General features: G+C 46.8%; 1 protein-coding gene across 6 annotated transcripts in view; it reads right to left on the bottom strand.

Moving 5' to 3' along the window:
- Positions 1-27906, bottom strand: part of usp45 (ubiquitin specific peptidase 45) — a 370776-nt gene that overhangs the window by 189579 nt on the left and 153291 nt on the right. For all 6 annotated transcript variants that reach the window (XM_038799526.1, XM_038799531.1, XM_038799527.1 and 3 more), the window contains one exon: positions 8479-8609. In XM_038799526.1, the coding sequence (XP_038655454.1) occupies positions 8479-8609 (131 nt within the window). The remainder of the gene's footprint in view (positions 1-8478; positions 8610-27906) is intronic.

The raw sequence follows: 27906 nt of genomic DNA, 5'->3' as shown, positions 1-27906 counted from the left end.
AAGACCTGGGGATTGAAATAGGGTGTGGACTCTGGAGCGAAGCACTGCATAGGATCAACTCCACGTGCGCAAGGCTCAGCCTGACGCAACTAAAAGTGGTACATAGAGCACACTTAACAAGAACTCGTATGAGTAAGTTGTTCCCGGAGGTGGAGGATAGATGTGAACGGTGCCAAAGAGGCCTGGCCAACCACACCCACATGTTCTGGTCTTGCCTCAGACTTGTAGGGTACTGGACAGCCTTCTTTGAGGCAATGTCCAAAGTGGTGGAGATGAGGGTGGAGCCATGCCCGAAAGTGGCGGTCTTCGGGGTATCAGACCAGCCAGATCTATTCCTGGGGAGGAGGGCGGACGCCCTTGCCTCCCTGATCGCCATCCGTAGAATCCTGTTTGGCTGGCGGTCAGCAGCACCACCCAAAGCTGCAGACTGGCTGTCCGACCTCTCAGAATCTCTCCAAATGGGGAACATCAAATTCGCCATCCGAGGGTCAGACGAAGGCTTCCACAGAACGTGGGAGCCATTCACCCAATTGTTCCGGGACCTGTTTGTGGCCAACAAACAAGCAGAAGAATAGCCATGTAGCCAGGAATCAGGGGAAAGTAGCCAAGGCATGAGAGGGAGGGATAGACTGGGGGAACGGGGGGGGGGGGGGGGGGGGGGGAGAAAAGAAAGGTGAACCACAGGAGAAGGGGAGGGGGTAAGGGGGCAGAAGAGTGAGGAGACAGGGAACAATAGAGGGGAACCAGAGAGGTGGGGGAGAGGGGAGGGGAGGCGGGGGAATGATAGCCGGAAGGAGGGCATGGGAAACGATAACAAGCTTGGCATCTACAGGAACAAGGAGCAAGGAAAAACCGGGCGAAAGACGGGACCAACGGCCGAAGCGGAGGTGAACGCGAGACGACAACAGCAGCGAAATCCAGTGACAACACCAGCACCAGATCCATTTGTGTATTGCTCTCTGTAATTGTTTCTCCGGCACCCAAATGTCTATGTGCCTCCTCAGTTCCCCTCCCCTCCACAAACAGATGCCAACTTATGTGTTAAAAATAATATTGCCAATTGCAGAGTTGCTGCTGTTGAGCATAATACCCTAACAGTTATTTTATTTTTATTTTTTTTGGTTTGTTTGTGTGTGTTCTTCTCTTCTATATATGTATATATATAAATATATGTAATATATATTTTATTCTGTGTACATAAAGGTAAATACACTTTGTTCAAAAACCCAATAAAAAACATTTATATAAAAAAATAATCTCTCCCTCAACTTCAGCAAAACTAAGGAGCTGGTTATTGACTTCAGGAAACAAAATATCATGCACGCCCCTGTTAGCATCAATGGTTAAGAGGTGGTGATGGTTGAGAGTTTCATATTCCTCAGTGTGCACATCACCAACAATCTGTCCTGGTCCACCCACGTTGACAGTACAACCAAGAAAGCACAGCAGCGCCAATATGCCCTCAGGAAACTAAGGAAATTTGGCATGTCCACATTGACTCTTATCAATTTTGACAGGTGCATCATAGAAACCATCCTATCTGGCTGCATCACAGCCTGGTATGGATACTGCTTGGCCAAAAGATAAGAAACTACAGAGAGCTGTGAAGACATCCCAGTCCATCACGCAAAACCACCTCCCATCCATTGCCTCTGTCTACACCTCCCACTGCCTTGGGAAAGCGGGCAGCATAATCAAAGACACCTCCCACCGGGTTATTCTCTCTTTCAACCTCTTCCAACGGGCAGGAGATACAAAAGTCTGAGAACACACACCAACAGGTTCAAAAACAGCTTCTTCCCTACTGTAGTCAGAAGTCAGACTCCTGAATGACCCTCTTATGGACTGAACTAATCATTTAACACATCTTCTCTATCATACATCTCTATTGAGTAGTACTTCCACCATATGCTGCATCCTGTGTCTATGTATTTACATGGTGTATTTATATCAGTCCTATGTTTTTTCATGTCTGGAACGATCTGTCTGGACTGTATGCAGAAGAATACTTTTCACTGCACCTCAGTACACGTGACAATAAATCAAATGCAAATCCATCCTGACTTGGAAATATATCGCTGTTCCTTCACAGTCACTGGGTCAAATCCTGGAACTCTCTCCCTAATAGCAGTCGGTGTATCCACATCACAAGGACTGCAGCGGTTCAAGGCAGCAGCTCAGCATCACCTTTTCGAGGGAGATTAGGAATGGGCAACAAATGCTGGCCCTGCCAGTGAAGCCCACATCCCCTAAAAATGATATTGAAAAGTCAGGGGGTTGGGTCTCCCAAATTTACTGTACTATTACTGGGTGGCAAATGCTGAGAAGGTGCGGGCCTGTGTGAGAGGGGGGGACATCCAGTGGGTTAGAATGGAGGAGAGTCTCTTCAGGGACTGGGGGTTGACGGCATTTGCAACAGCGCAGCTCCTGATGGCCCCAGGGAAACACTCAGGGAGTCCGGTGGTAATGGCAACGCTCAGGGTCTAAAGGCAGTTGCTCCAGCACTTTAGGTTGTTTGGGGGGTCAAGGGAAATGCCGATTTGAGGGAATCATAGATTTGAACCTGGGAGGTGGGATGGGAATTTTCGGTAATGGGAGGAGAGGGGAGTTAGGGTATTAAAGGATTTGTTCCTGGGAGGCCGGTTTGCGAAATTGGAGGAGCTAGGGGAGAATTATGGGTTGGGCAGGGGGAGATGTTCAGAAACGTGCAGGTCTGAAATTTTGCCAGGAAGGAGGTACAGAGCGTTCCGATTGCACCGGTCCCCCACTGTTGGAAGAGATTTGATGGCGGGGGGATTGGAGAAGGGTTGGTGTCGGCGATTTATGAGGTTATTCTGGGAGAAGATAAGGTATCACTGGACGGGATTAAGGCACAGTGGGAGGAAGAGTTGGGGGAGGGCATGGAGGAGGGGTTGTAGTGTGAGGTGCTTCGGAGGGTGAATTCCTCAACTTTGTGAGCGAGGTTGGGGCTGATATAGTTGAAGGTGGTGTATACGGTGCACCTCACAAGAGCGAGGATGAGCCGACTTTTTGAGGGGGTGGAGGGTGTTTGGGGGGCCCCGCAAATCACGTTCATATGTTTTGGTCCTGCCCAAAACTGGAGCGGTATTGGAGGGAGGTTATTAGGGTAATCTCAAGGGTCATGCATGTGAAACTCGAATCAGGTCCCCTAGAAGCCATATTCAGGGGATCAGATTGGCCGGAGTTGGAAGCGATGTTTTGCCTCGCCAATTGCCCAAAGGTGGATTCTGTTGGGGTGGAGGTCAGCTTCTCCACCCTGTGCCTCGGCCTGGCGGGGGACCTGCTGGAGTTCTTAACACTCGAGAAAGTAAAGTTCGAGTTGAGAGGAAGGATGGAAGAGCTCTGCAACTCATGGGTCTTGTTCATAATGCATTTTCACAAATTGGATGACATCAAACATTAGGGAGGGGGTTTGGGGGGTTTGGAATGTATAAATTAATGATGATTCTTTTCATTTTTGTATTGTATTCAAAATGTTGGGAGCTTCTTGAGAGTGGGTGGGATGAGGGGATTGTTGGCTAAGGGATTGCCATTGTATTTGTTGTTATTGGTATTATTTGTTTTAAATATGATGAAAATGTGAAAAAGGAGAATGAAAATATTTATGAAAAAAAAATGATGTTGAAAAAAGATAGGGAAGCCAACTGGGAGAATATTAAGAGAGGCTGTGACTCAAAAAGCAATGAGTTACATTCAAGAATATTTGACTCTGATTATGCCACCACAATTCAATATTTCTGCAGCTGCAAAGTGAAAACTGAAACTTAAATGTTCTTGCACTAATGGAACATTTTTGAAGCCGAAGAAACCATTAACTTCTGTGCTTTGCTTTTCAAGACTCCATTGGCATCTTCAATCTGTACCAAGAGAACTAATGCCCAGAACTTCAGAGTGAAATAAAATGGACAATATAACCCACATTGATGATCACGTGCAAAAATAAACTTTTGTGAGCAAAGCAAAGTAATGAATAAAAAAAAACTGATGTAGATAGCTGCAAACATGACTATAAAACAGAAACTAATTAATATTTGCAATTCCTTTTGATGTGGAAGATGGAGATATGCTGCTGACAATGGAGAAATTAACTCAGGTTAGGCTCAGAGCAAGGTCTAAAATGTATAAGTGAAAACCTATATTACATGTTATTCGTAGTGAGATTGCCCTTGTAAGGTGTTCTCCTACAAGATGATGGCAAAAACTAATCTGTACATGAAAGGTGAATGAAAGAGATTCAGGAGCCCAATCTTACTTCTATGGTTTATTCCATGTGGCGGAGTTTAATTTTGAATGAAAAGCCTGCAGGTATGGGTTTCCGGAACATCCTGAGGGTTTAACTCTTTTTCATTCCTTTGGCATTAGCATCCCTAATTGCCTTTGGGAAGTTGTGGTGAGCTATCTTCCTAGATGAGATCGAAGGCTGATAAATCTCCAGGGCCTGATAATCTACATCCCAGAGGATTTAAGGAAGTGGTTCTAGAAATAGTGGATGCATTGGTGGTCATCCTCCAGGATTCTACAGACTCTGGAACAGTTCCTGCAGAGTGGAGGTATCTAATGTAACTCCACTATTTAAAAAGGGAGGTAGAGAGAAACAGGGAATTTTTGACTAATAAGCCTGATGTCGGTAAAATTCCAGAATCCATTATCAAAGATTTTATAGATGAGCACCTAGAAAACGGTGGCAATATTGGACAGAGGTAGCATGGATTTAAGAAGGGGAAAATCATGCTTAACAAATCTACTGGAATTCTTCGAGGATGTAACTCGTAGAGTTGACAATGTGGTATATTTGGAATTTCAGAAGGCTTTTAACAAAGTCCCGCATAAGAGATTAGTATTAAAATTAAAGCGCATGGGATTAGGGGTTGTATATTGAGATTGATAGAAAACTGGTTGGCAGACAGGAAACAAAGAGTAGGAATTAACAGGTCTTTTTCAATTTGGCAGACAGTGACTCTCGCGGATCGATGCTTGGACCCCAGCTATTCACAATATATATTAATGATTTAGATGAGGGAACAAAATGTAATATCTCCAAAACTGTAGTTGACACTGTGTTGGGTGGGAGGGTGAGGAGATTCTTCAAGACTGATTTGGACTGGGGGCTGGTTTAGCACAGAGGGCTAAATAGCTGGATTGTAATGCAGAACGAGGCAGCAGAGCGGGTTCAATTCCCCTATCAGCCTTCCCGAACAGGTGCCGGAATGTGACGACTCGGGGCTTTACATAGTAACTTCATTGAAACCTACTTGTGACAATAAGCTATTATTATTACTACTATTACAAGTTGAGCGACTGGGCAAATGAACAGCAGATGCTGTGTAATTTGTAGAAATGTGAGGTTATCCAGTACGTTGGAAAATTGAGAGCAGACTATTATCTGAATAGCCATAAATTAGGAGAGGGGCATGTGTAACAGAACTTGGGTGCCCTCGTACACCTGTCACTGAAGGTAAGCATGCAGGTTTTGGTCTCCTTATCTGAGGAAGGATGTTCTAGCTATAGACAGAGTGCTGCGAAGGTTTATCAGACTGATTCCTGATGGCGGGACTGACGTATGAGGAGAGATTGAATCAGTTAGGATTGTATTTGCTGGAATTCAGAAGAATGAGGGAGGGATTTCATAGAAACCTATAAAATTCTAACAGGACTGGACAGAGTAGATGCAGGAAGGATGTTCCTGATGGTGGGTGTGTCCAGAACCAGGGATCACAGTCTGAGGATACAGTGCAGACCATTTAGGACAGAGATGAGAACTTTCTTCACCCAGAGACTGGTGAGCCTGTAGAATTCGTTACCACAGGAAGTAGTTGAGCCCAAAACATTGTTTCAAGAATCTGTTAGATATAGTTAGATCAAAGAATATGGGGAAAGCTGGGTCCCCTATTTTTGTCATTTAAAAAATGACTTAGATGACTCTGTGGGGGGGGGACAGGATCAGTAAATTTGTGGATGACACGAAGATAGGCCGGGTGATTAACAGTGAGGCTGAGAGTATTGGGTTGCAGGAACATATAAACGGGATGGCCAAATGGGCAGAAAAGTGGCAGATGGAATTTAATCCTGAGAAGTGTGAGGTATTACACTTTGGAAGGAGCAATTTGACAAGGAAATATTCAATGAATGGCACCACATTGGGAAGTCCTGAGGAACAAAGAGACATTGGCGTTTTTGTAAATAAATCTCTGAAGGCAAAAGGGCAGGTTAATAGGATGGTGAAAAAGGTATATGGTACTCTTGCCTTTATCAATCGTGGCATAGATTACAAAAGCAAGGAAGTCATGTTGGAGTTATATAGAACATTGGTGAGGCCACAGCTGGAGTACTGTGTGCAGTTATGGTCGCCACATTATAGGAAGGATGCGATTGCACTGGAACGGGTGCAGAGGCATTTCACTAGGATGTTGCCTGGGATGGAACATCTAAGTTATGAAGAGAGGTTGCATAGGCTTGGGTTGGTTTTGCTGCAGCAGAGAAGACTGAGGGGCGACCTGATCGAGATGTAATGATTATGAAGGGGCATGGGCAGGGTGGATTGGAACTGCTGTTCCCCTTCGTTGAAAGGTTGGTTACGAGGGGTCACAAGTTCAAGGTGAGGGGCGAGAGGTTCAGGGGGAATTTGAGGAAAAATTTTTTTAGCCAGAGGGTGGTGACAGTCTGGAACACACTGCCTGGGAGGATGGTAGAGGCAGGTTGCTTCACATCCTTTAAAAAGTACCTGGATGAGCACTTGGCACTTCTTAACCTTTGAGGATATAGGCCAAGTGCTGGCAAATGGGATTAGGATTGACAGATCATGTGCCTTTCATGAGGCAGTGCATACTCGATGGGCTGAATGGGCCTTTTCTACACTGTATTTTTCTGTGATTCTGTGAAAGCGGGATTAGGCTATTGAGTTGGATGATCAGCCATGATCATAATTTTTTTTCCAATAAATTTTGAGTACCCAATTATTTGTTTCTTCCAATTAAGGGGCAATTTAGCATGGCCATTCCACCTAACCTGCACAACGTTTGGGTTCTGGGGGTGAAACCCACACACACATGGGGAGAATGTGCAAATTCCACATCCCGGACAGTGACCCAAGGCCAGGATTCGAACCCGGGTCCTCAGCGCCACAGGCAGCAGTGCTAACCATTGTGCTACCATGCTGCCCTTGCCGTGATCATAATTAATGACGGAGCAAACCCGAAGTGGCAAATGGCTTCCTCCTTTCTATGTCTATGTTTTCTAGATCATTGCAGCAAACGTGGCTGCTCTAGTTAAGTTTCTGGTCATGGTGACACCTGGCATTGATGGTAAGGATTTAGTGATAGAAATGCCTTTGAATGTGAAGTGGAGGTGGTTAGACTCTCTTGTTTTGGAGATAGTCATTGCCGAGCACTTGCGTGGTACAAATGTTACTTGTCTTGCATCAGTTCAAGCCTGAACGTCGTCCCTGTCATAATGAATGCAAGCACAGTCAGCTTCATTGTTGGAAGGGCTAGAAATGGAACCAACTACTGTACAATAATCAACAAACATTCACAATTCTGACTTTATGGTGGAAGTAAAGTTGAATGATGGAGCAACTGAAGATGGTTGGACCTATGATACTGTGCCGAAGAATTTATGCTGCAATGTCCTAGTCCTGAGACGGTTGGCCTCCAGGAATCATCCCCACCCTTTGTTTGTGCTTGACATGACTACACCTAGTGAGAATGTTCCCACCCCCAAGCATCCTCTTTCTTCCTTCCTTTCCCATCATCCCAATCCAATTCCTATTAACTTCAATATTATTAAGAATCCTTGATATCATACTTGATCAAATGTTAAGGGCAGTAACTCTCAACTCATATCAGGAATTCAGTTCTTTTGTACAATTTAGAACAATGGTGTAATGGGGTCAGCAGCCAAGTAGTTCTGGAGGAATCCAAATTCAGCAGACTATTATTGAGTAGGTGCCACTGGATAGCACCATTGATGTTATTTTTCATCACTTTGCGAATGTTTGAAAGTACTTTGACAGTCCATTATCGGCCAGATTGGATTTGTCCTGCTTTCAGTGAACAGAACATATGTTTTGGGTCCTCCAACCCCACCTTCACTATAATTTAAAAAATAATCTTTTCACTTTATCTGGTATATGCTAATATAGCATTTGTACTGGAATAGCTTGGCTAGAGATAGGGTACTTCAGGAGCATTGAAGCTAGATTGATGTCAGAGTCCATATTCATTGTTGCATCCAATGTGCTTTTAAAGCGGTTCTGAGTGTCCCAGCAATACATCTTCATCAAGCACAATTAAAAATAAATTAACTCATAATATATTAATGCATAATGGGTGGCTACAATTCCTTCCGTAACAGACAATACACTTAGAAAAAGTAATTTGTTGGATATGAAGTGCTTTGGATGTCTGCAGAATGCGTTAAGGAAATAAATAAATACATGTATTTCTCTGGTACACTTACTTCTGACATAACTGACTGAAAAGTATTCTTGGAACCAATGGTCCTTTTCCTGCTTCTTTCATACTATGAAGAAATAAATACACGGCTGAGGTCAAAGATCCAGGGCTCGGGAGTATTATCATCAGTGGATCCTGCATATAAATGAAAAAGAACCATCAATGAGTGTAAGAGCACTACTTTCATTCTTACCTGCATTGTAAATTGTAAGTATTTCATGAGTAATATAAAATCATTTTATTTTGATTTAACTAGGAGTGGAGAACAAAAGAAATATGAAAAATATGAGGGACAGCATGGTAGCATAGTGGTTAGCACAGTTGCTTCACCGCTCCAGATCCCAGGTTCGATTCCAGCCTGGGCCAGTGTCTGTGCAGAGTCTGCACATTCTCCAGGTGCTCCAGTTTCCTCCCACAGTCCAAAGATGTACGGGTTAGGTGGATTGGCCATGCTAAATTGCCCTTGGTGTCCAAAAAGGTTAAGTGGGGGTTACTGGGTTACAGAGATAGGGTAGATACATGGGCTTGAGTAGGGTGCTCTTTGTAAGGACCGGTGCCGACTCGATAGGCCGAATGGCCTCCTTCTGCACTGTAAATTCTATGATCTATGAGAAGTAGACCATTCAGCCCTTTTGTAAATGCTCAGCTATTCAAAATAATCATGACTGATCTTCTATTTCAGCTACACCTTCTCGCAAAATTGGAGTATCTCTTAATTCCCTTAGTATCCAGCATCCAGAGCTCTCTGGGGTAGAGGGTTCAAAAGACCCTTCATGAAGGAGCTTTTCACCATTTCATCCTTATTCCGAGATGTGGCCCCTAGTCTCATAGCCAGGGGAAACATCCTCCCACCATCTAATGTAAGAGTACAGATTATTGCTGTATAGTTTGCATTAGCTTGACCAAACTTAAGAATTAACAAAATTATTTGTACCGGCATATCTCACAAGGCTCAAAGACTTTTCAAAGCAAAATAAAACTGCTGAATGTTGCAAGCTGTTTTTCACAAATAAGGAAGACCCTGGGCAGGAAAGAACCTTGGACGGTCACACAAAACGAGAACATCTCCAGGCCTTGGCATGTCTGGTTTTGAGGTTCTTGGATGATTACCAAACTACTGAAGAGGAACTAGAAACAACTCTCGCTGGAACGAACAAGTGAATTTTGTGTGCAAAAGAAATTAAAACAGTTGGATTAGACAGCCATTATGAACAGTTTATTAGCAGGTTTGATTAGCATTACAAACGGGTAACAGACATGCACAAATAATGAAGCCCCTGAAAGTTACTTTGAAGCGTTGGGATGTGATTTTTCAAGGGAGTTGTGGCACATTATAGGAATAGCACAAGATGATAAAGGATAGGATGTAAAAAGGCTGATAGATAAAAGACACAAGGCATGTTCAAAGGTTCTAGGAGCTCACAGAACATGGATAACAGGGCTTTTACCCCTGGTTTAGTCAAAAAATTTAACATTCCATTGGGCATTTTGTCTCTCAAGGACAATAAAGTTCAATCAATAAATCACTCTGGTCTAGCCCAAAAGAGTATCTAAGTGTTGTTAAGAAAAATACTCGGGTTGCAGTTCAAAGATACACAGAATTTTTACAGCGCAGGAAGAGATCATTGAACTTCCAGAAAGTGTTTGATAAGGTGCCACGAAAAGGCTGATCCAGAAGGTGAGATTGCAGGGAATTGGAGATAGAATACTAGATAGGATTGAGGACTGGCTAACCACTGTGCTACCCTACCGCACATATCTGAAGTATTGTGACCAATTGTGGTCTCCTTATCTGAGGAAGGGTGTGGTGGCATTGGAAAAAGTTCAGAGGAGGTTCACCAGAGTGATTCTGGGGATGAAAGGATTGACGTATGAGGAGAGATTAAACAGTTTGGGTTTATACTCGCTGGAGTTTAGAAGGATGAGAGAAGATCTAATCGAGGTGTATAAAATGCTAAATAGGAGTGATAAAGTAAACGTAGACCAAATGTTCCCCATTGTGGGGAAAACTAGAACCAGTTGGTTGCACTGAAAGAGTTGAACCCGGTACCTAATTCCCTGTCGGGAGGTCAGACACACGCAGCATCGAACGGTGACTCCAAGCAATGTGTCCGAGGGTCTTGGCATCAGATATAGGTTGAGAGGCGGTAGATTTAGAACTGAGATGAGGAAGAACTACTTCTTGCAGAGGGTGGTGAATTTGTGGAACTCACTGCCCCATACTGCGGTGGAATCGGAGTCATTAAAAAGTTTCAAGAAAGAGATATATTTTTGATTTTAAAAACAGGTTAAAGGGATATGGGCAACAGGTGGGGAGGTGGATCTGAGATCAGGAAGAGATCAGCAATGATCGGATTGACTGATCAAAGAGCTGAATTGCCTACCCCTGCTCCTAATTCCTATGTGTCTATGTATCTTGCCATGCCTGTTCCAGCTCTCCAAATGAGCAATTTGCCTAGTGCCATTCCTCCACCTTCTCCCCATAATCCTGCACATTCTTCCTTTTCAGATAATACAATACAATTCTAGTTAGAATTCCTCAATTGAGGATGCTTGATAATTAAAGAGCTACCTTGAATTAATGCTGAACTGGCCACTCATTGGTGTTTGTATTAATGGGATTATAACGGTAGCCCCTATTCAGGATCAGGTACACTCCTCAGAGATCACTATCACTACGGACTGAGAAAGACAGGCCTCAGACACTTAAACGGTTCTGACAAACTGATGTAACATCTCCACAGAGGAAAGGATCCATTAGAGAACATTACCATCTTCCATCAACACAAATAGGAACATACGCCAATGATGGGGGAATTGGCCCAATGAAATCAACAAAAAAGTTCTGCATTGGTTTAGTAGGCTTTACAGGAGCCAATGGTGGTGGTTTAAAAAGTAAAGATATTTTACTGATATTGTATGGTTCACAATTAGCCACAAATGTCTTGCATGTTTTAAGCATACCTGGCCACCGATATAATGGTGTTAATTTGAAGAATATTGGGCGGAATTCTCCGCCAGGCCCGACGCTGTCGTGAAACCCGGAGAGGTTCACAACGGCGTTGGAGGCCTCTCCTGACCCCCTATTCTCCCCCCGCCGGGGGGCTAGGAGGGCCGTGCCGTGAAACTCGGCCGCCGGGCCTTGTCGAGGATGACGCGCCGAGAATGACGTGGCCGCATGCGCGGTTGCCGTCTTCCCCTCCGCTGCCCCGCAAGACGTGGCGGCTTGATCTTGCGGAGCGGCGGAGGGGAAAGAGTGCGTCCTATTGAGACGCCGGCCCGACGATCGGTGGGCACCGATCGCGGGCCTGTCCCCTCCCGAGCACGGTCGTGGTGCTCAGTCCCCTGTACGCCCCCCACAAGCCCCAAACAGGCATCTCACGCCATATTCACGACGGCGGCAACCAGGTGTGGTTGCCGCCGTCGTGAACCGTTCGCGAACGGCAGGCCGCTCGGCCCATCCGGGTCGGATAATCGTGGGCCGCCGTGAAAATCGGCAGCCCGCGATTCTCCGAGCGGCGTGTCGCAAAACGTGACACGCCATTTTGGGGGGGGGGGGTGTGGGAGAATCGCGGGAGGTGCGACAGCGGACCTCCCACGATTCTCCCACCCGGCGTGAGGAGCGGAGAATTCCGCCCATTGTCCTGGCACAACAATGTGCTGACCGATATCCTCATGAACTTCTTTTACAAGCTGTTCTCATTATGACTTGGGGTACTTCTCGGTTTCCCTAGAGCAATGTAACTAGTAAAACACCAGAAACGGAAGAGAAAATGCTGGAAAATCTCAGCAAGTCTGGCATCATCTGTTCGGGAGAGAAAAGAGCTAGAGTTTTGAGTTAATGGCTCTTTGTCAAAGTTAACAGACAGAGAAAGTGGGAAATTTTTATATTGTGAGAGGACAAAAGATGTGAAAGGTCAAACTGCAGGGAAACTAACATCAGAGGATGAACTGTTAATGTCGGGGGAAGGGAAAGGGGAAGCAAAGAGGACACAGATGAAGGAAAGGTGGATAAGATTGGGGGGGGGGGGAATAAATATATATTAAGAAGGAAAGAAATGGCAAAAGACCGTTAAAATTAAATGAAAACAAATGGTCGAGGTGGGGTAGAGCTGATTATCTGAAGTTGATGACTGTTTTGGTGCCGTGTCATGCTCTCGCCCGGACCTGGAAAAATTCATCAACTTCGCTTCCAGTTTCCACCCCTCCATCACTTTCACCTGGTCCATCTCAGACACTTCCCTTCCTTGATCTTTCTGTCTCCAATTCCGGCAATAGACTATCCACTAATATCCACTATAAGCCCACTCACTCCCACAGCTATCTGGACTACAGCTCTTCACACACTACATCCTGGAAGGACTCCATCCCTTTCTCAACCCAACTCCTTCGCCTCGGTCACATTTGTTCCGATTATGCCACTTTCCAAAATGGTGTTTCGAAAATGTGTTCCTTCTTCCTCAACCGTGATTTCCCACCGCACTCAACAGTGTGCGGTCCATCTCCTGCGCCACTACCCTGGCTCCCTCCACCCCCTCCCAGAACAAGGATAAAGTCTCCCACGTTCTCACATTTCATTCCACCAGCCTCTGTATTTTCGCCAACTCCAGTGTGATGCCACCACCAAACACATCTTCCCTTCACTCCCTCTGTCAGCATCCCGCATAGATTGTTCCCTCCGAGACAATTTAGTCCACTCCTCCACCATACCCAGTACCTCTCCCATCACCCATGGCACCTTCCCATGCAATCGCAGAAGGTGTAACACCTGTCCCTTTACCTCTTCCATGTTTAACATCCCAGGCCCAAAACACTCATTCCAGGTTAAGCAGCGTTTCACTTGCATCTCTTCCAATTTGGTCACTGCGTTCGCTGCTCTCAATGTGGTCTCCTCTATATCGGAGAGACCAAACGCAGACTGGGTGATCGCTTTGATGAGCATCTTTGGTCTGTGCGCATTCAGGACCCTGACCTTCCTGTTTCTTGCCATTGTAACAAAAGACCCTGTTCCTATGCCCACATGTCTGTTCTTGGCCTGCTGCTTCCAGTGAAGCGCAACGCAAACTGGAGGAACAAAATCTCATCTTCCGGTTAGGCACGCTACATGCCTGAACATCGAGTTCAACAACTTCAGATGATCAGCTCTACCCCACCCATTTGTTTTCACTTCATTTTAACTGTCTTTTACCATTTCTTTCTTTCTTAATATGTATTTAATCCCCCCCCCCCCAATCTTATCCACCTTTCCTGCATCTTTCTCCTCTTTGCTTCCCCCCCCCCCCCCCCCCCCCCCCCCCCCCCCGACATCTACAGTTCATCCTCTGATGTTAGTTTCCCTGCTGTTTGGCCTTTCACATGTGTTGTTCTCTCTGGGACTGCCATTAGCACTCTTTCCCCTTGGTTTCTGTGGCCATTAGCACCCAGTTTCCCTGGGCTTCTGTGGCTATGACTCATCTTTCATTCTCATTCCACATTATAAAAATTTCCCACTTTCTCTGTCTGTTAGCTTTGACAAAGAGTCATCGAACTCAAAACATTAGCTCTTTTCTCTCCCTGCAGATGCTGCCAGACTTGCTGAGATTTTCAAGCATTTTCTTTTGTTTCAGATTCCAGCATCCGCAGTAATTTACTTTTATCCAGTAGTAAAATGGGGTTCTGGATGTCCGAATGGATTTGGTTTTATTGGGTCTAATAACTCAATCAGTTCCTCATCCTGATTATCTGCCCTTTCTGCCCTAGTAATAACACTAACGTTGACAGCCCCTTTTTCAGGGGTGTCATGTAGACCACATGTTTTGCCTGTTCATCTGCAAGACTGTTGCCCTTTCCGTGAATAATCTGACAATTTTGTTTATTTCTTCTCAAATGGAGAATATCCTCCCAGAATGACTTCCGTTTTATGGGCTTATCCTTATGATTGTTATAGTCAGGGCACCACGGTGGCACAGTGGTTAGCATTGTTGCCTACGGCGCTGAGGACCTGGATTCGAATCCCGGCCCTGGGTCACTGTCCGTGTGGAGTTTGCACATTCTCCCCGTGTCTGCGTGGGTTTCGGCCCCACAACCCAAAGATGTGCAGGTTAGGTAGATTGAACACGCTAAATTGCCCCTTAATTGGAAAAAATAATTGGGTACTCTAAATTTATAAAAAAAAAAGAAAAATGATTGTTATAGTCGATTTGTTCCCAGAACACGCAAGTCCTGGTTACATCCTCTTTTACAATAGTCACTATCAGTATAGATCAATGTATATTTATTAAGGTCTGCCATTTCTAAAGCATGCCCTAGTGCTGCTGCTTCAGCATACAGTCTTATAGTCAGGGCAGCATGGTAGCACACGTGGATAGCACTGTGGCTCAACAGTGCAGGGTCCCAGGTTCGATTCCCCGCTGGGTCACTGTCTGTGTGGGGACTACACATTCTCCCCGTGTCTGTGTGGGTTTCCTCCGGGTGCTCCGGTTGCCTCCCACAAGTCCAAAAATGTGCAGGTTAGGTGGATAGGCCATGATAAATTGCCCTTAGTGTCGAAAAAGGTTAGGAGGGGTTATTGGGTTAAGGGGATTGGGTGGAAGTGAGGGCTTAAGTGGGTCGGTGCAGACTCGATGGACTGAATGGCCTCCTTCTGCACTGTACGTTCTGTTACGTTCAAGGGGTTTGGAAAATAATTCTTCTGTATAAAAATAATAGAAGTCTTGAAAGGTCCCTACTACTATACCTGTCCCAGCTGAGAATTGTTGAGATTTCACATTTTTAGTCATCAACAATGACCCACCCGACTAAATACCTGATGGTATTCTGCAGTGGTCTCATAGGTACTCCTCCATATCATGGTCCGCCATGAGAGGGAAGTGCTTTAAACTTCAATGCAAAATCAAGGGAGTTCTGATTTAAGATCGACAAGGCCGGTTTGGGGACTGTTGTCTTTTGATACAAAATCAGAGTCTTATCACTACTGTCAGTAAAACACTCCTTCTATACTTAGGAGCCTAAAGGATACATTTTAGATATGAACATCTGGTTTCTGTATCAACTCACGCTTCAAATCGAGCGCCAGATTAAGTGGATTATAATCCTAGCTCATTTTTGGGACTATTCAAGGTCTGGTTTTATCCTCAGGTGATCATTTTTACTTAAGGTTGGGAAAAACAGGCCTCATAGACACCTAAATAGGTCCAAAAATTGATTGAACTTTCCTCGAAGGAAACGAACCACCCGAGAACATTACTATCCCCCAGAAAGCCTTTTATGGATATTTTAAGAGTCCAGGCATTTCTCCTCAACAATGTATCCCCCTACCCCCCACTAAAGAGATGGGTTTCGAGATTTGACACACATGACTATGTGAGAAAATATATTTTCTAAATTATATGAAGAACTGGAACATGCAATTTACTTTTGATCTTGCTTCTAATAGATAATCTAAGTCTCACTAAAGTTACAAACTGATATTTAAGCTATCCATCAACATTTAAAGTATTATTTACCTCAACTTTACCAATGCCTTGCTGAGATGAAGTAAAGGTCTGTACCTGTTTTTTCTAAACTGCCTTGTGTCAGAGGATGTACCACAGCATTTTGTCGTCCTGGAGCACACAATTCTGTCCAGGCAAGTTGGTAAATTTTCAAACCTTTGTCCAGTAGATGAACACAGCTTTTGGTTTTCATTCCCTACTTCATAGGAGAATCAATCTTTTTAATCTTATAACGCCTTACTTTTAGCTGGATTCTCTAACAATTCATTAGCCAAGAGAACAAAGAACAATACTGCACAGGAACAGGCCCTTCGGCCCTCCAAGTCTGCACCAGTCAAGATACCACCCTTGGCCAATACCCTCAGCACTACCTAGTGCCCTATCCCTCTATACTCATGCTATCCATGTATTTGTCAAGGTGCCTTTTGAACAGCGTTAATGTATCTGCTTCCACAACCTCCCCTGGCAGCTCTTTCCAGGCACTCACCACCCTCTATGTAAAAAAACCTATCTCGCACATCTCCTCTAAACTTTGCCCAACGGACCTTAAACCTATGCCCCCTGGGAAAGAGTGCCTGCCCATCCACTCTACCCATCCACTCTATCCATGCCCCTCATAATCTTCTGGATCTCAACCACCGTCATTCTAATGAAAACAGTCCGAGTCTATTCAGCCTCACCGCATAGCTAACACCCTCCAGATCAGGCAACATCCTGGTAAACCTCCTCTGCATCCTCTCCAAAGCCTCCACATCCTTCTGGTAGTGTGGCGACCAGAATTGTGCGCAATATTCCAAGTGCAGCCTTACCAAGGCTCTATACAACTGTAGCATGACTTGCCAGTTTGTATACTCGATGCCCCGTCCAATGAAGACAAGCATTCCGCATGCTCTCTTGACTACCTTGTCCACTTGTGTTGCGACTTTCAAAGATCTGTGGACCTACATAACCAGATCTCCCTGCCTTTAAATATTCCTAAGAGTTTTGCCATTTACTGTATATTTCCCCTCAGACCTACCAAAATGTATAGCCACATCTCCTCACACACAGAATATACATATTAAGAGGAGGAGACCACTCGGCCCCTCAAGCGTACTCTGCCATTCAATAAAATCATGGCTGATCTGATTGTAACTTCAATCCAGATTCCGGTCTACCCCCAATAACTGATCACCCCCTTATTAATCAAAAATCTATCTAGATCTGCCTTAAAAATATTCAAACACTCTGCCTCCAATGCTTTTTGAGGAAGAGAGTTCCGGAGACTCAAGAGACTCAGTGACAAAAATTTTCTACGCATCTATCCTAAATGCGCAATCCCTTATTTTTAAACAGTGACTCATGTTCTAGATTCTCCAATAATAATTCCTCTCCATATTCACCCTGTAAATCCATATCCACCCCGGACAGGCGCCGGAATGTGGTGACTAGGGGCTTTTCACAGTAACTTCATTGAAGCCTACTCGTGACAATAAGCGATTTTCATTTCATTTTCATTTCATAAATGTCTCTCAGGAACATAAAGGTTTTGATCAAGCCTCTTACTCTTCTAAACTCTGGTGTAACCTCTTCAACCTTTCCTCATAAGACAACCTCATGGTATTAATCTAGTAAACCTTCTCTGAGCTGCATCCAAATATTTATATCTGTCCTTAAATAAGGAGACGAATATTGTAAACGTTATTCCAGATGTGGTCTCACCAATGCACTGTACAACTGAAGCGTAACTTTCCTACTTCCCTCACAATAAGTAATTACATTCTATTAGCTTTCCGAATTACTTGCTGTACCAGTGTTCTAGCCTTTTGTGATTCATACACTAGGACACCCAGATCTCACCATTTAGATAATCTTATTTTTTAATTCTTCCTGCCAAAATGGACAATTTCACATTTGCCCACATTACACTCCATTGGCCGGAGTTTTGCCCATTCATTTAACCTACCTTTATCCCTTTATAGCCTCCTTACATCCTCTTTAAAATGTACTTCCCTACCTATATTTATGTTGTCAGAAAATTTAGCTAAGCAACCCTCCCTTCAGTTCTTTCATCCAAGTCATTTATATATGTTGTAAAAAGTTGAGGCACGAGCCCTGATCCCTGTGGTACACCACTCATCACATCCTGCGCCAACTAGAAAAATGCGCATTCATGCCAGTTCTCTGTTAGTTAGCCAATCTGCAATCCATTCCAATATATTACTTCCTACACCATGGGCTTTTACAAAACAACCTTTGGCCCCTAATCAAATGCCTTCTGGAAGACTTCCGGTGTGCACCATGGAGTGAGTGGTCACACACACGGCAGCTCCTGCCTAAGGTTACAGAAAAGAGCTCTTTTTAAGCAATATGGGGTGGAATTTTTATGAAAAAGCATAGGTGAATGTTGGAGGAGTACTTTCCCCCAGGAATGGTATGTTTCTTGGTTTCCAGACCCGCGGAAACAGTGAAAATTTGGCTGCAGCTACAGCAGAGAGACAAAAGCCTTTTCCAGCATGCAGGCGGGGGAAGGGCGAGTTTAAAGGCTTCAAGCTGACCTGAGGGCCTTTATGAAAGCTGAATTCTAGCAGCAGAGGGAACAACTGGGAAAAGATCTCACCAAGGGCCCACAACGGCGCTGATTTGATTTTTCCCCAGGTGGGAACGCAGCCTTTGTGCTTGGCGGCTGGTGGATGTGCTGGACTAGAAGTGGAGCGACCAGAAAATCAACTTTGCAGCAGAAGAAGGTGCGAGGCAAAAAGGACAAGATGGCGGCGGGCGGGGAACTGGCAGCGTGGCAGCAGTGGGCGAGGGAGCAGCAGGAGCTGCTTATGCGCTCCTTCCAGGAACTAAAAGCTGAGATCCTGGAGCCGTTGAGGGCATCGCTGGACAGGCTCGGGGCGACTCAGACGGCTCAGGCTGCGGAGATTCGGGAGCTGCAGCAGAAGGCTTCGGAGAACGAGGACGAACTCCTGGGCCTGGCGGTGAAGGTGGAGTCGCACGAGGGGCTTCACAAGAAATGATTGGCAATGTCACACAATTTACAGTGCAGAAGGAGGCCATTCGGCCCATCGAGTCTGCACCAGCTCTTGGAAAGAACACCCTACCCAAGGTCAATACCTCCACCCTATTCCCATAACCCAGTAACCCCAGCCAACACTTACGGCAATTTTGGACACTAAGGGCAATATATCATGGCCAATCCACCTAACGTGCACATCTTTGGACTGTGGGAAGAAACCGGAGCACCCGGAGGAAACCCACGCATACACAGGGAGGATGTGCCGACTCTGCACAGACATCCTCCGCTCCGCAAGGATGGAGGAGATGGAGAACCGCTCCCGCCGGAAGAATCTGCGGATTTTGGGCCTACCGGAGGGGCTGGAAGATTCGGATTTGGGGGCCTACGTTGTCTGATGCTGAACTCACTGATGGGCGTGGGGTCGTTCCGGGGACCCCTGGAGCTGGAGAGTGCCCATCGGGTGCGGATGCGGAAGCCCGGGCCGAACGAGCCGCCCAGGGCGGTGCTGGTCCGATTTCAACGCTTGGTCGACCGTGTGTGTGCGCTTCGTTGGGCGAAGAGGGAGAGGAGTAGTAAGTGGGAGAATACGGAGATCAGGATCTACCAGGACTGGAGTGCGGAGGTGGCGAAGAGAAGGGCTGGGTTTAACCAGGCGAAAGCAGTGCTCCATAAGAAGGGGGTCAAGTTTGGCGTGTTACAGCCGGCACGCCTGTGGGTCACTTATAAAGACCGCCAACTTTATTTTGATTCCCCGGAGGAAGCCTGGACTTCTGTCCAGGCAGAGAAGCTGGACTTGAACTGAGGACTGGGGGCTGGGCATTGTCTTCCTCGATATCCTTTCGTACTTTTTGGTTCTATTGGACAATGTTTTTTTTTTGCTGTCTTACCTTTTCTTTTCTGCTTTTCGGGACTGTTATCTGTTTACTTGGGTGTTTTATCATATCATGTTGGGACTTTTATTATTTCACTGGTTGCGGGTTTGGGTGGGGTTCGCGGCCCTGTTGGGTCATGTGCCTGTCTTCACGCGTTTTGGGTCAGGGGCGGGGCTTGGGATGGGGGGCGCGGGCCTCTCTCCCGCGCTGGAGAAGCAGGGGGCGGGGTCGGCATTGGGAAAATGGTTGGGGATCACTGGGGAGGGTAATTGGGGTGGCGGGAGCAACTGGGCTCAGCAGGAGTCGGCTGACTTACGGAAGTACAATGACCGGAGTTACGCAGCTAGGGGGGGCCCCGAGCTTGGTGGGGGGGGAAGGGGGAGGGGATACCGGGTTGCTGCTGGAATGGCCAAGAAGGAGCTGGAGCATGCAGAGGGGGTCGGGATGGGGGTCTGTCGCTGTGGGGAACGGGCTGAGCGGGGGGCTCGGGCATGTGGCGGATTACGGAAGGGTGATGGCTAGTCGACGGGGGAGGGGGGCAGGTGGCCCTCCGATCCAGCTGATCACCTGGAATGTGAGGGGACTGAATGGGCCGGTCAAACGGTCCCCCGTGTTTGCGGACCTGAGGGGGCTGAAGGCGGACGCACCTGAAGGTGGCGGATCAGGTTAGGTTGAGGAAGGGGTGGGTGGGCCAAGTGTTTAATTCGGGGCTGGATGCAAAAAACCGGGGGGGGGTGGCGATCCTGGTGGGGAAGAGGGCGTCGTTTTAGGCGTCGAATGTGGTAGCAGACAGCGGCGGGAGGTACGTGATGGTGAGCGGCAAGCTGCAAGGGGAGCGGGCGGTGCTGGTCAATGTATATGCCCTGAATTGGGACGATGCGGGTTTCATGCGGCGCATGTTGGGCCGGATTCCAGATTTGGAGGTGGGAGGCCTGATAATGGGGGGGGATTTCAACACGGTGCTGGATCCGCCACTGGATCGATCCAGTTCCAGGACGGGTAGGAGGCCCGCGGCGGCTAAGGTGCTGAGGGGGTTTATGGACCAGATGGGAGGGGTGGATCCTTGGAGGTTCGCGAGGCCGAGGGCCAGGGAATTTTCATACTTCTCCCATGTGCATAAGGCCTACTCCCGGATCGATTTCTTTGTTTTGAGTAGGGCTCTGATTGCGGGGGTAGTAGACGCTGAATACTCGGCGATAGCCATTTCTGATCATGCCCCGCATTGGGTAGACCTCGAGCTGGGGGAGAAGAGGGACCAGCGCCCGTTGTGGCGCTTGGAGGTGGGGCTGCTGGCGGACGAGGATGTGAGGGGGCGGGTTCGAGGATGCATCGAGAGGTATCTGGAGACCAACGATAATGGGGAGGTCCGAGTGGGGACGATCTGCGAGGCGCTGAAGGCGGTGGTTCGGGGGGAGTTGATCTCCATTCGGGCCCACAGGGAGAGAGGGGAGCAGAGAGAAAGGGAAAGATTGATGGGGAGATGGTGAGGATGGACAGGGTACTCGGAGGCCCCGGAGGAGGGATTGCTGAGGGAGCGGCGCAGTCTTCGGGCTGAGTTCGACTTGTTGACCACCAGAAAGGCGGAGGCTCAATGGAGAAAGGCTCAGGATGCGGTGTACGAGTATGGGGAGAAGGCGAGTAGGATGCTGCCACACCAGCTCTGTAAGCGGGATGCGGCTAGGGAGATTGGTGGAGTTAAGGACCGGGGAGGAAATGTGGTGCGCAGGGGGGTAGACATTAATGGGGTCTTCAGGGACATTCATGAGAGACTATATCGGTCCGAACCTCCGGCGGAGAAGGGGGGGATGGGGCCCTTTTTGGACCGGCTGAGATTCCCGAGGGTGGAGGAGGGACGGGTGGAGGGTCTGGGGGTGCCAGTTGAGCTTGAGGAGCTGGTTAAAGGGATAGGGAACATGCAGTCGGGGAAGGCGCCGGGGCCGGATGGGTTCCCGGTTGAATTTTACAAGGCATATGCAGACCTGCTGGGCCTCCTGTTGGTTAGGACCTTCAACGAGGCGAGGGAGGGGGAGGGGCTTTGCCCCTGACGATGTCTCGGGCGCTGATCTCCTTGATCCTTAAGCGAGACAAGGGTCTCCTGCAGTGTGGGTCATACAGGCTGATCTCACTCCTGAATGTGGACGCCAAGTTGTTGGCAAAGATCTTAGCCAGAAGATTGTGTGCCGCAGGTTATCCACGAGGATCAAACGGGGTTTGTGAAGGGGAGGCAGCTGCATACTAATACACGGAGGCTCTTGAACGTTATTATGATGCCGGCGGTGGAAGGGGAGGCGGAGATAGTGGTGGCGCTAGATGTGGAGAAGGCCTTTGATAGGGTCGAGTGAGGGTACTGGAAAAGTTCGGGTTTGGGGAGGGGTTTGTCAGTTGGGTGAGGCTGTTGTATGAGGCCCCGATGGCGAGTGTGGCCACGAATAAGAGGAGGTCGGAGTATTTTCGACTATATGGAGGGACGAGGCAGGGGTGTCCCCTGTCCCCCCTACTTTTTGCGCTGGCAATTGAACCCCTGGCTATGGCGCCGAGGGAGTCGGGGGATTGGAGGGGGCTGGTCCGGGGTGGGGAGGAGCACCGACTGTCGCTCTATGCGGACAACCTATTGTGGCGGACCCGGTGGGGGGAATGCCGGTGGTGATGGGGATTGTCCGGGAATTTCTCAGAGTATAAGCTTAACTTTGGGAAAAGTGAGCTGTTTGTAGTACACCTGGGGGACCAGGAGGGGGGGATTGGGAGGCTCCTACTGAAAAGGGCGGAGAGGAGCTTCAGGTACTTGGGGGTTCAGGTGGCCAGGAGCTCGGGGGCCTTGCATCAGCTAAACCTCACAAGGCTGGTGGAGCAAATGGAGGAGGAGTTTAAGATGTGGGACATGCTGCCGCTGTCTTTGGCGGGTAGGGTGCAGTCAGTCAAGATGACGGTGCTCCCGAGATTTCTGTTCCTGTTCCAGTGCCTCACCATCCTTATCACGAAGGCCTTTTTCAGGCGGGTTAACAGGAGCATTACTGGGTTTGTGTGGGCACACAGGACTCCAAGGGTGAGACGGATGTTCTTGGAGCGGGGCAGGGATGGGGGGGGGGGGGGGGGGGGGGGGGGGGGGGGGGGGGGGGGGGGGGGGGGGGGGGGGGGGGGGGGGGCGTTGCCCAGCCTCTGTGGGTATTATTGGTGCGTAAGTGGGTAATGGACGGGGAGGGGGCAGCATGGAAGAGGATGGAGATGGCATCCTGTGTGGGCATGAGCCTGGATGCGCTGGTAACGGCGCCGCTGCCGTTCCCTCCAACGAGGTATACCACGAGCCTGGTGGTGGCAGCTACCTTCAAGATTTGGGGGCAATGGAGGCGGCACAGGGGGGAGGTGGGAGCCTCGATGGGGTCCCCGATACGGGGGAACCACTGGTTTGTTCCGGGGAGAATTGATGGCAGGTTCCTGAGTTGGCACAGGGCAGGTGTCAGGAGGCTGGGGAACCTGTTCATAGACAGAAAGTTTGCGAGCCTGGGTGAGCTGGAGGGGAAGTTTGGGCTCCCCCCGGGGAGCACCTTTAGGTACATGCAAGTAAGGGCGTTTGTCAAGCGGTAGGTGGCGGGGTTCCCTCTGCTGCCGCCGCGTGGGGTTCAGGACAGGGTGCTCTCGGGGTATGGATTGAAGAGGGGAGGATCTCGGAAGTGTACCAGGTGATGCAGGAGGTAGACGAGGCCTCGGTGGAGGAGCTGAAAGATAAATGAGAGGAGGAGCTGGGTGAGGAGATTGAGGAGGGGACGTGGGCGGATGCCCTAGAAAGGGTGAACTCCTCCTCTTCGTGTCTCTTTGTTTTTGTTTTGGGTAAAATATCTGTTTTTGCCAACGACGGGCGTTAATTTATTGTTTCTCTTTTGTATTTACGGGGGGGTCTGTTCTTTTCGTTCTTAGAATTTTCTGTTATTGTTTTCTTTTGTGAAAATGTGAAAATTTGAATAAATTATTTTTGTTTTTAAAATGCCTTCTGGAAATCTAAGTACAGTACATCCACCGCTTCCCCGTTATCCACAGCATATGTGACTACTTCAAAGAACTCCAATAAAGTAGTTAAACATGCAAAACCATGTTGGCTCTACTTGCTTGCCTTGAATTTTTCCAATGCCCTGCTATAACATCTTTATTAATGGCTTATATCATTTTCCCTATGATAGATGTTGGGATAATGATCTATAGTTTCCTGCTTTTGGTCTCCCTCCTTTTTGAATAAAGGAATTACATTTGAACAAACAAAGAACAAAGAAAAGTACAGCACAGGAACAGGCCCTTCGGCCCTCCAAGCCCATGCTGACCATGCTGCCCGTCTAAACTAAAATCTTCTACACTTCCTGCATCCGTATTCCTCTATTCCCATCCTATTCAATTATTTGTCAAGATGCGCCTTAAATGTCACTATCGGCCCTGCTTCCACCACCTCCTCCGGCAGCGAGTTCCAGGTACCCACTACCCTGTGTGTAAAAAAAGAAAACTTACCTGGTACATCTCCTCTAAACCTTGCCCCTCGCACCTTAAACCTATGCCCCCTGGTAATTGACCCCTCTACCCTGGGGAAAAACCTATCTACTCTGTCTATGCCCCTCATAACTTTGTAGACCTCTAACAGGTCGCCCCTCAACCTCCGTCGTTCCAGTGAGAACAAACCAAGTTTATTCAACCTCTCCTTATAGCTAATGCCCTCCATACCAGGCAACATCCTGGTAAATCTGCACGCCCTCTAAAGCCTCCACATCCTTCTGGTAGCGTGGCGACCAGAATTAAACACTATATTCCAGGTGTGGCCTAACTAAGGTTCTATGCAGCTGCAACAAGACTTGCCAATTCTTATACTCAATGCCCCGGCCAATGAAGGCAAGCATACCGTATGCCTTCTTGACTACCTTCTCCACCTGTGTTGCCCCTTTCAGTGACTAATTTGCTAGATTTGCTATCTTGCAATCTAATGGAACCTTCCCTGAATCTAGGATTGCGGAAAATTAAAACCAATGTATTAACTATCTCATTAGCCCCTTATTTCAAGGCCTTACGGGGAAGTCCATCTAGACCACACGTATGCATAAAGTTTGCTTATAGTCACTTGAGCTTGAAGAAAAGAATGAGATCTTTGCATGTTTATGCATAATCTGAGATTATATTGTGTAACAGTGTTGTGATTATGAGTTATTAACAATAATCTATTAAGATAGTCAGTACTTATTCTGAAGAATGATAAATCTATATAGTGTAGTGCAGCTTGTTTGAAATACAATGTAGAGCTGTCAGCATAAAAAGTAACAAATATGTTTTCCTAGCTCGACCTAAGGACCAGACACATCTACTGAGTCTGCCACCAAATAGGGACATTAGTGGTGATCCGTAAACAATAAAGTGTAGATAACGCTTACTCTGCCTAGATGTGCATAACTTGTGTAATGTAAGACTTAAAACAGACATAATCCAATGTAAAAAAATCCTTACATACGTAACCATATTTTGTATAAATGTCACCTGATTCTGTACGGTGGCAGAGTCAGCTCCAGACATCTTTGAAGCTGGGCTCTCCCAATGCATTGATCAATAAACCATCGTTCTGTGCCTGAGACTCCTCCGGTTATTTCATGGAAAAGAGGAAAACCACAACAAACAGTACGACTGGATGTTTAATTATAAACTTTTGCTGATTTTAAGTATAACAAATTTACCAATCTTTGTCTCAAATTGTTTGATCCACACGCCTTAATTCAATAAACTGTTTGACAAGGGATTATCTTAAATACCCTTTAGAATTTAAAATGTTCCAATGAGGTCACCTCTTATTTTTCCAAACGCTGGGGAATATAGGTATAGTCTACTCATTTCTCCCCATAGGGTACTCATCTCAGGAATCAGTTTAATGAACTGCATAGCACTCCTGCTAATACATGTATATCCTTCCTTAGATAAGGATGCCAAACCTGTACACTGTATTCCAGGAAAATCTTGACCTGAATTTTTCCCTTGGCGTGTGCATACGAAGCAGATGTAAACTCCAATCCCACTTGAGACCAGCAGCTGACCACAATTATGCACTAGCTTGCTAATTAACTCACCCAGCATAAAACCCATTCTCCAAGAGGGCCGGCCCTGGCAGAGGGGGATGGGATCAGGGAAAAGGACAGGTGCCTCCATGGATTCCTAGATGTTTACAGCACAAAAGGAAGTCACTCAACCCATCGTATTCACACCAGTCAACAAAGATGACAACACTAATTCCATTTTCCCGCGATTGACCTATAGCCCTGGAGGATATAGCAGCGCAAGTGAATATCTAAATAAATCTTAAATGGTACGAGAGTTTCTGACTCAACCACCCTTTCAGGCAGTTCCATACTACCAACCCCCTCTGGGTCACAAAGTTCCTCCTCAACTCCTCTCTTAGCCTTTTCCTTCTTACCATAAATCTATGCCCCCGGTTAGTGACCCCTCTACTAATGGAAAACGTGCCTTCCTATCCACCCTATGCATTCCCCTCATAATCTTATACACCTCTCCCTTCTGTCAGGTCCCCTCTCAACCTTCACTGCTTCAAGGAAAACATCCCCAGTCGATCCAATCTTTCCTTATAGCTCAGACCCGCCAGCCCAAACAACATCCTAGTGAATTTCCTCTACATCCTCACCAGTGCAATCACATCCTTCATATAATGTGGTGACCAGAATTGCACACAGTTCTCCAGTTGTGGCCCAACAAGCATTGGAGTCCCAGCATGATCTCCCTGCTCTTGGCTAATAAAGACAAGTATCCCATATTCCTTCTTAACCATCTTATCTACCTTGGCTGCCACCTTCAGTGGTCTGTGGAAATGCACTCCAAGGTCTCTCTGATCCTCCGTACTTTTCAGGGTCTTGCCATTCATAGTGTAATCCTTTGCTTTGTTAGCCCTACCAAAGTCCATTACCTCGCACTTTTCCAAGTTGAATTCCATTTGCTACTGCTCTGCCCACCTGACTTGTCCATTGATATCCTCCTGCAGTCTTTGGCTACCCTTCACTACTTACCACCCGACCAGTTTTCGTGTCATCCACAAACTTCTTGGTCATACACTTATAGTAAAGTCCAAATCATTAATGTACACAAATAGCAAGTGGCCAGCACCGAGGCCTGCAGAACCCTACTGGAAATGGACTTAGTCACAAAAACATCTCTCTACCATCAACCTCCACTTTCTGCCTAATTTTAAATCCAACATACCACTGTGCTTTGGATCCCATGGGTCTTTTTTCACTTGATCAGTCTGCCATGAGGAACCTTGCTGAAGCCCATATAGACTACATCAAATGCACTACCCTCATCAATACTCCTAATTATCTCCTCAAAAAATAAGATTAAATTTGACCTTCCCTTAACAAATCCATGTTGACTATCCCTGATTAATCCATGTCTATCCAAGTGCAGATATACTCTGTCCCTCAGAATTATTTTTAGTAATCTCCCCACCACCAGGGTTAGACTGACTGCTCTATAATTCCCTGGTCTATTCCTAACTCTAAGGGGCGGATTGTTCTGTGGCCAGTCTGTAAATGCCTCTTTTAAGAACAGAAGCCTCCTTACTTACACAAGATATGAATAATATAGTTCACAGAGAAAACTCAGACTTACATAAGAAACTTATACTCCTACACCGACATTCCTGGCTTCATCCTCAACCTTACATCCCACCCTGGATTTAGGAAGTTCAATTGTGCATTCCCCACTTGTCCATTCAGCCCGTGAACCGACTGTAAAAATTAACAAAGCTCTTGAAATTGCAGTCCATTGCCTACTCAAGTGCCTCAATTGGCCCTATAATTGACATTGGTGGACTGCCTGAACCCCGCTAAATCTCTGTTGTGATGCAGCGTGATGACATTACGAGCCTCTCTCACACTCTATTTTATGGGGCATATGGGTGCCAAGGCATCCAAGGCCCTTATTAAGGTCTTACGTTATTGCAGTAAGACTTATTTATTTTTTACTTAAATCCCTAGCAATAAAAGCAAACGCGCCATTCAGAATTTTTTCGTTTCACGACTTCCAGTGACGGGGATGTGCTGAGTAGTCTCACATTATGGGCG

The sequence above is a fragment of the Scyliorhinus canicula genome, chromosome 6, assembly GCF_902713615.1.
Source record: "Scyliorhinus canicula chromosome 6, sScyCan1.1, whole genome shotgun sequence".
Classification (NCBI taxonomy): domain Eukaryota; kingdom Metazoa; phylum Chordata; class Chondrichthyes; order Carcharhiniformes; family Scyliorhinidae; genus Scyliorhinus; species Scyliorhinus canicula.
Note: the sequence above shows the minus strand (reverse complement) of the source record. Positions and strands in the feature narration are given on the sequence as shown.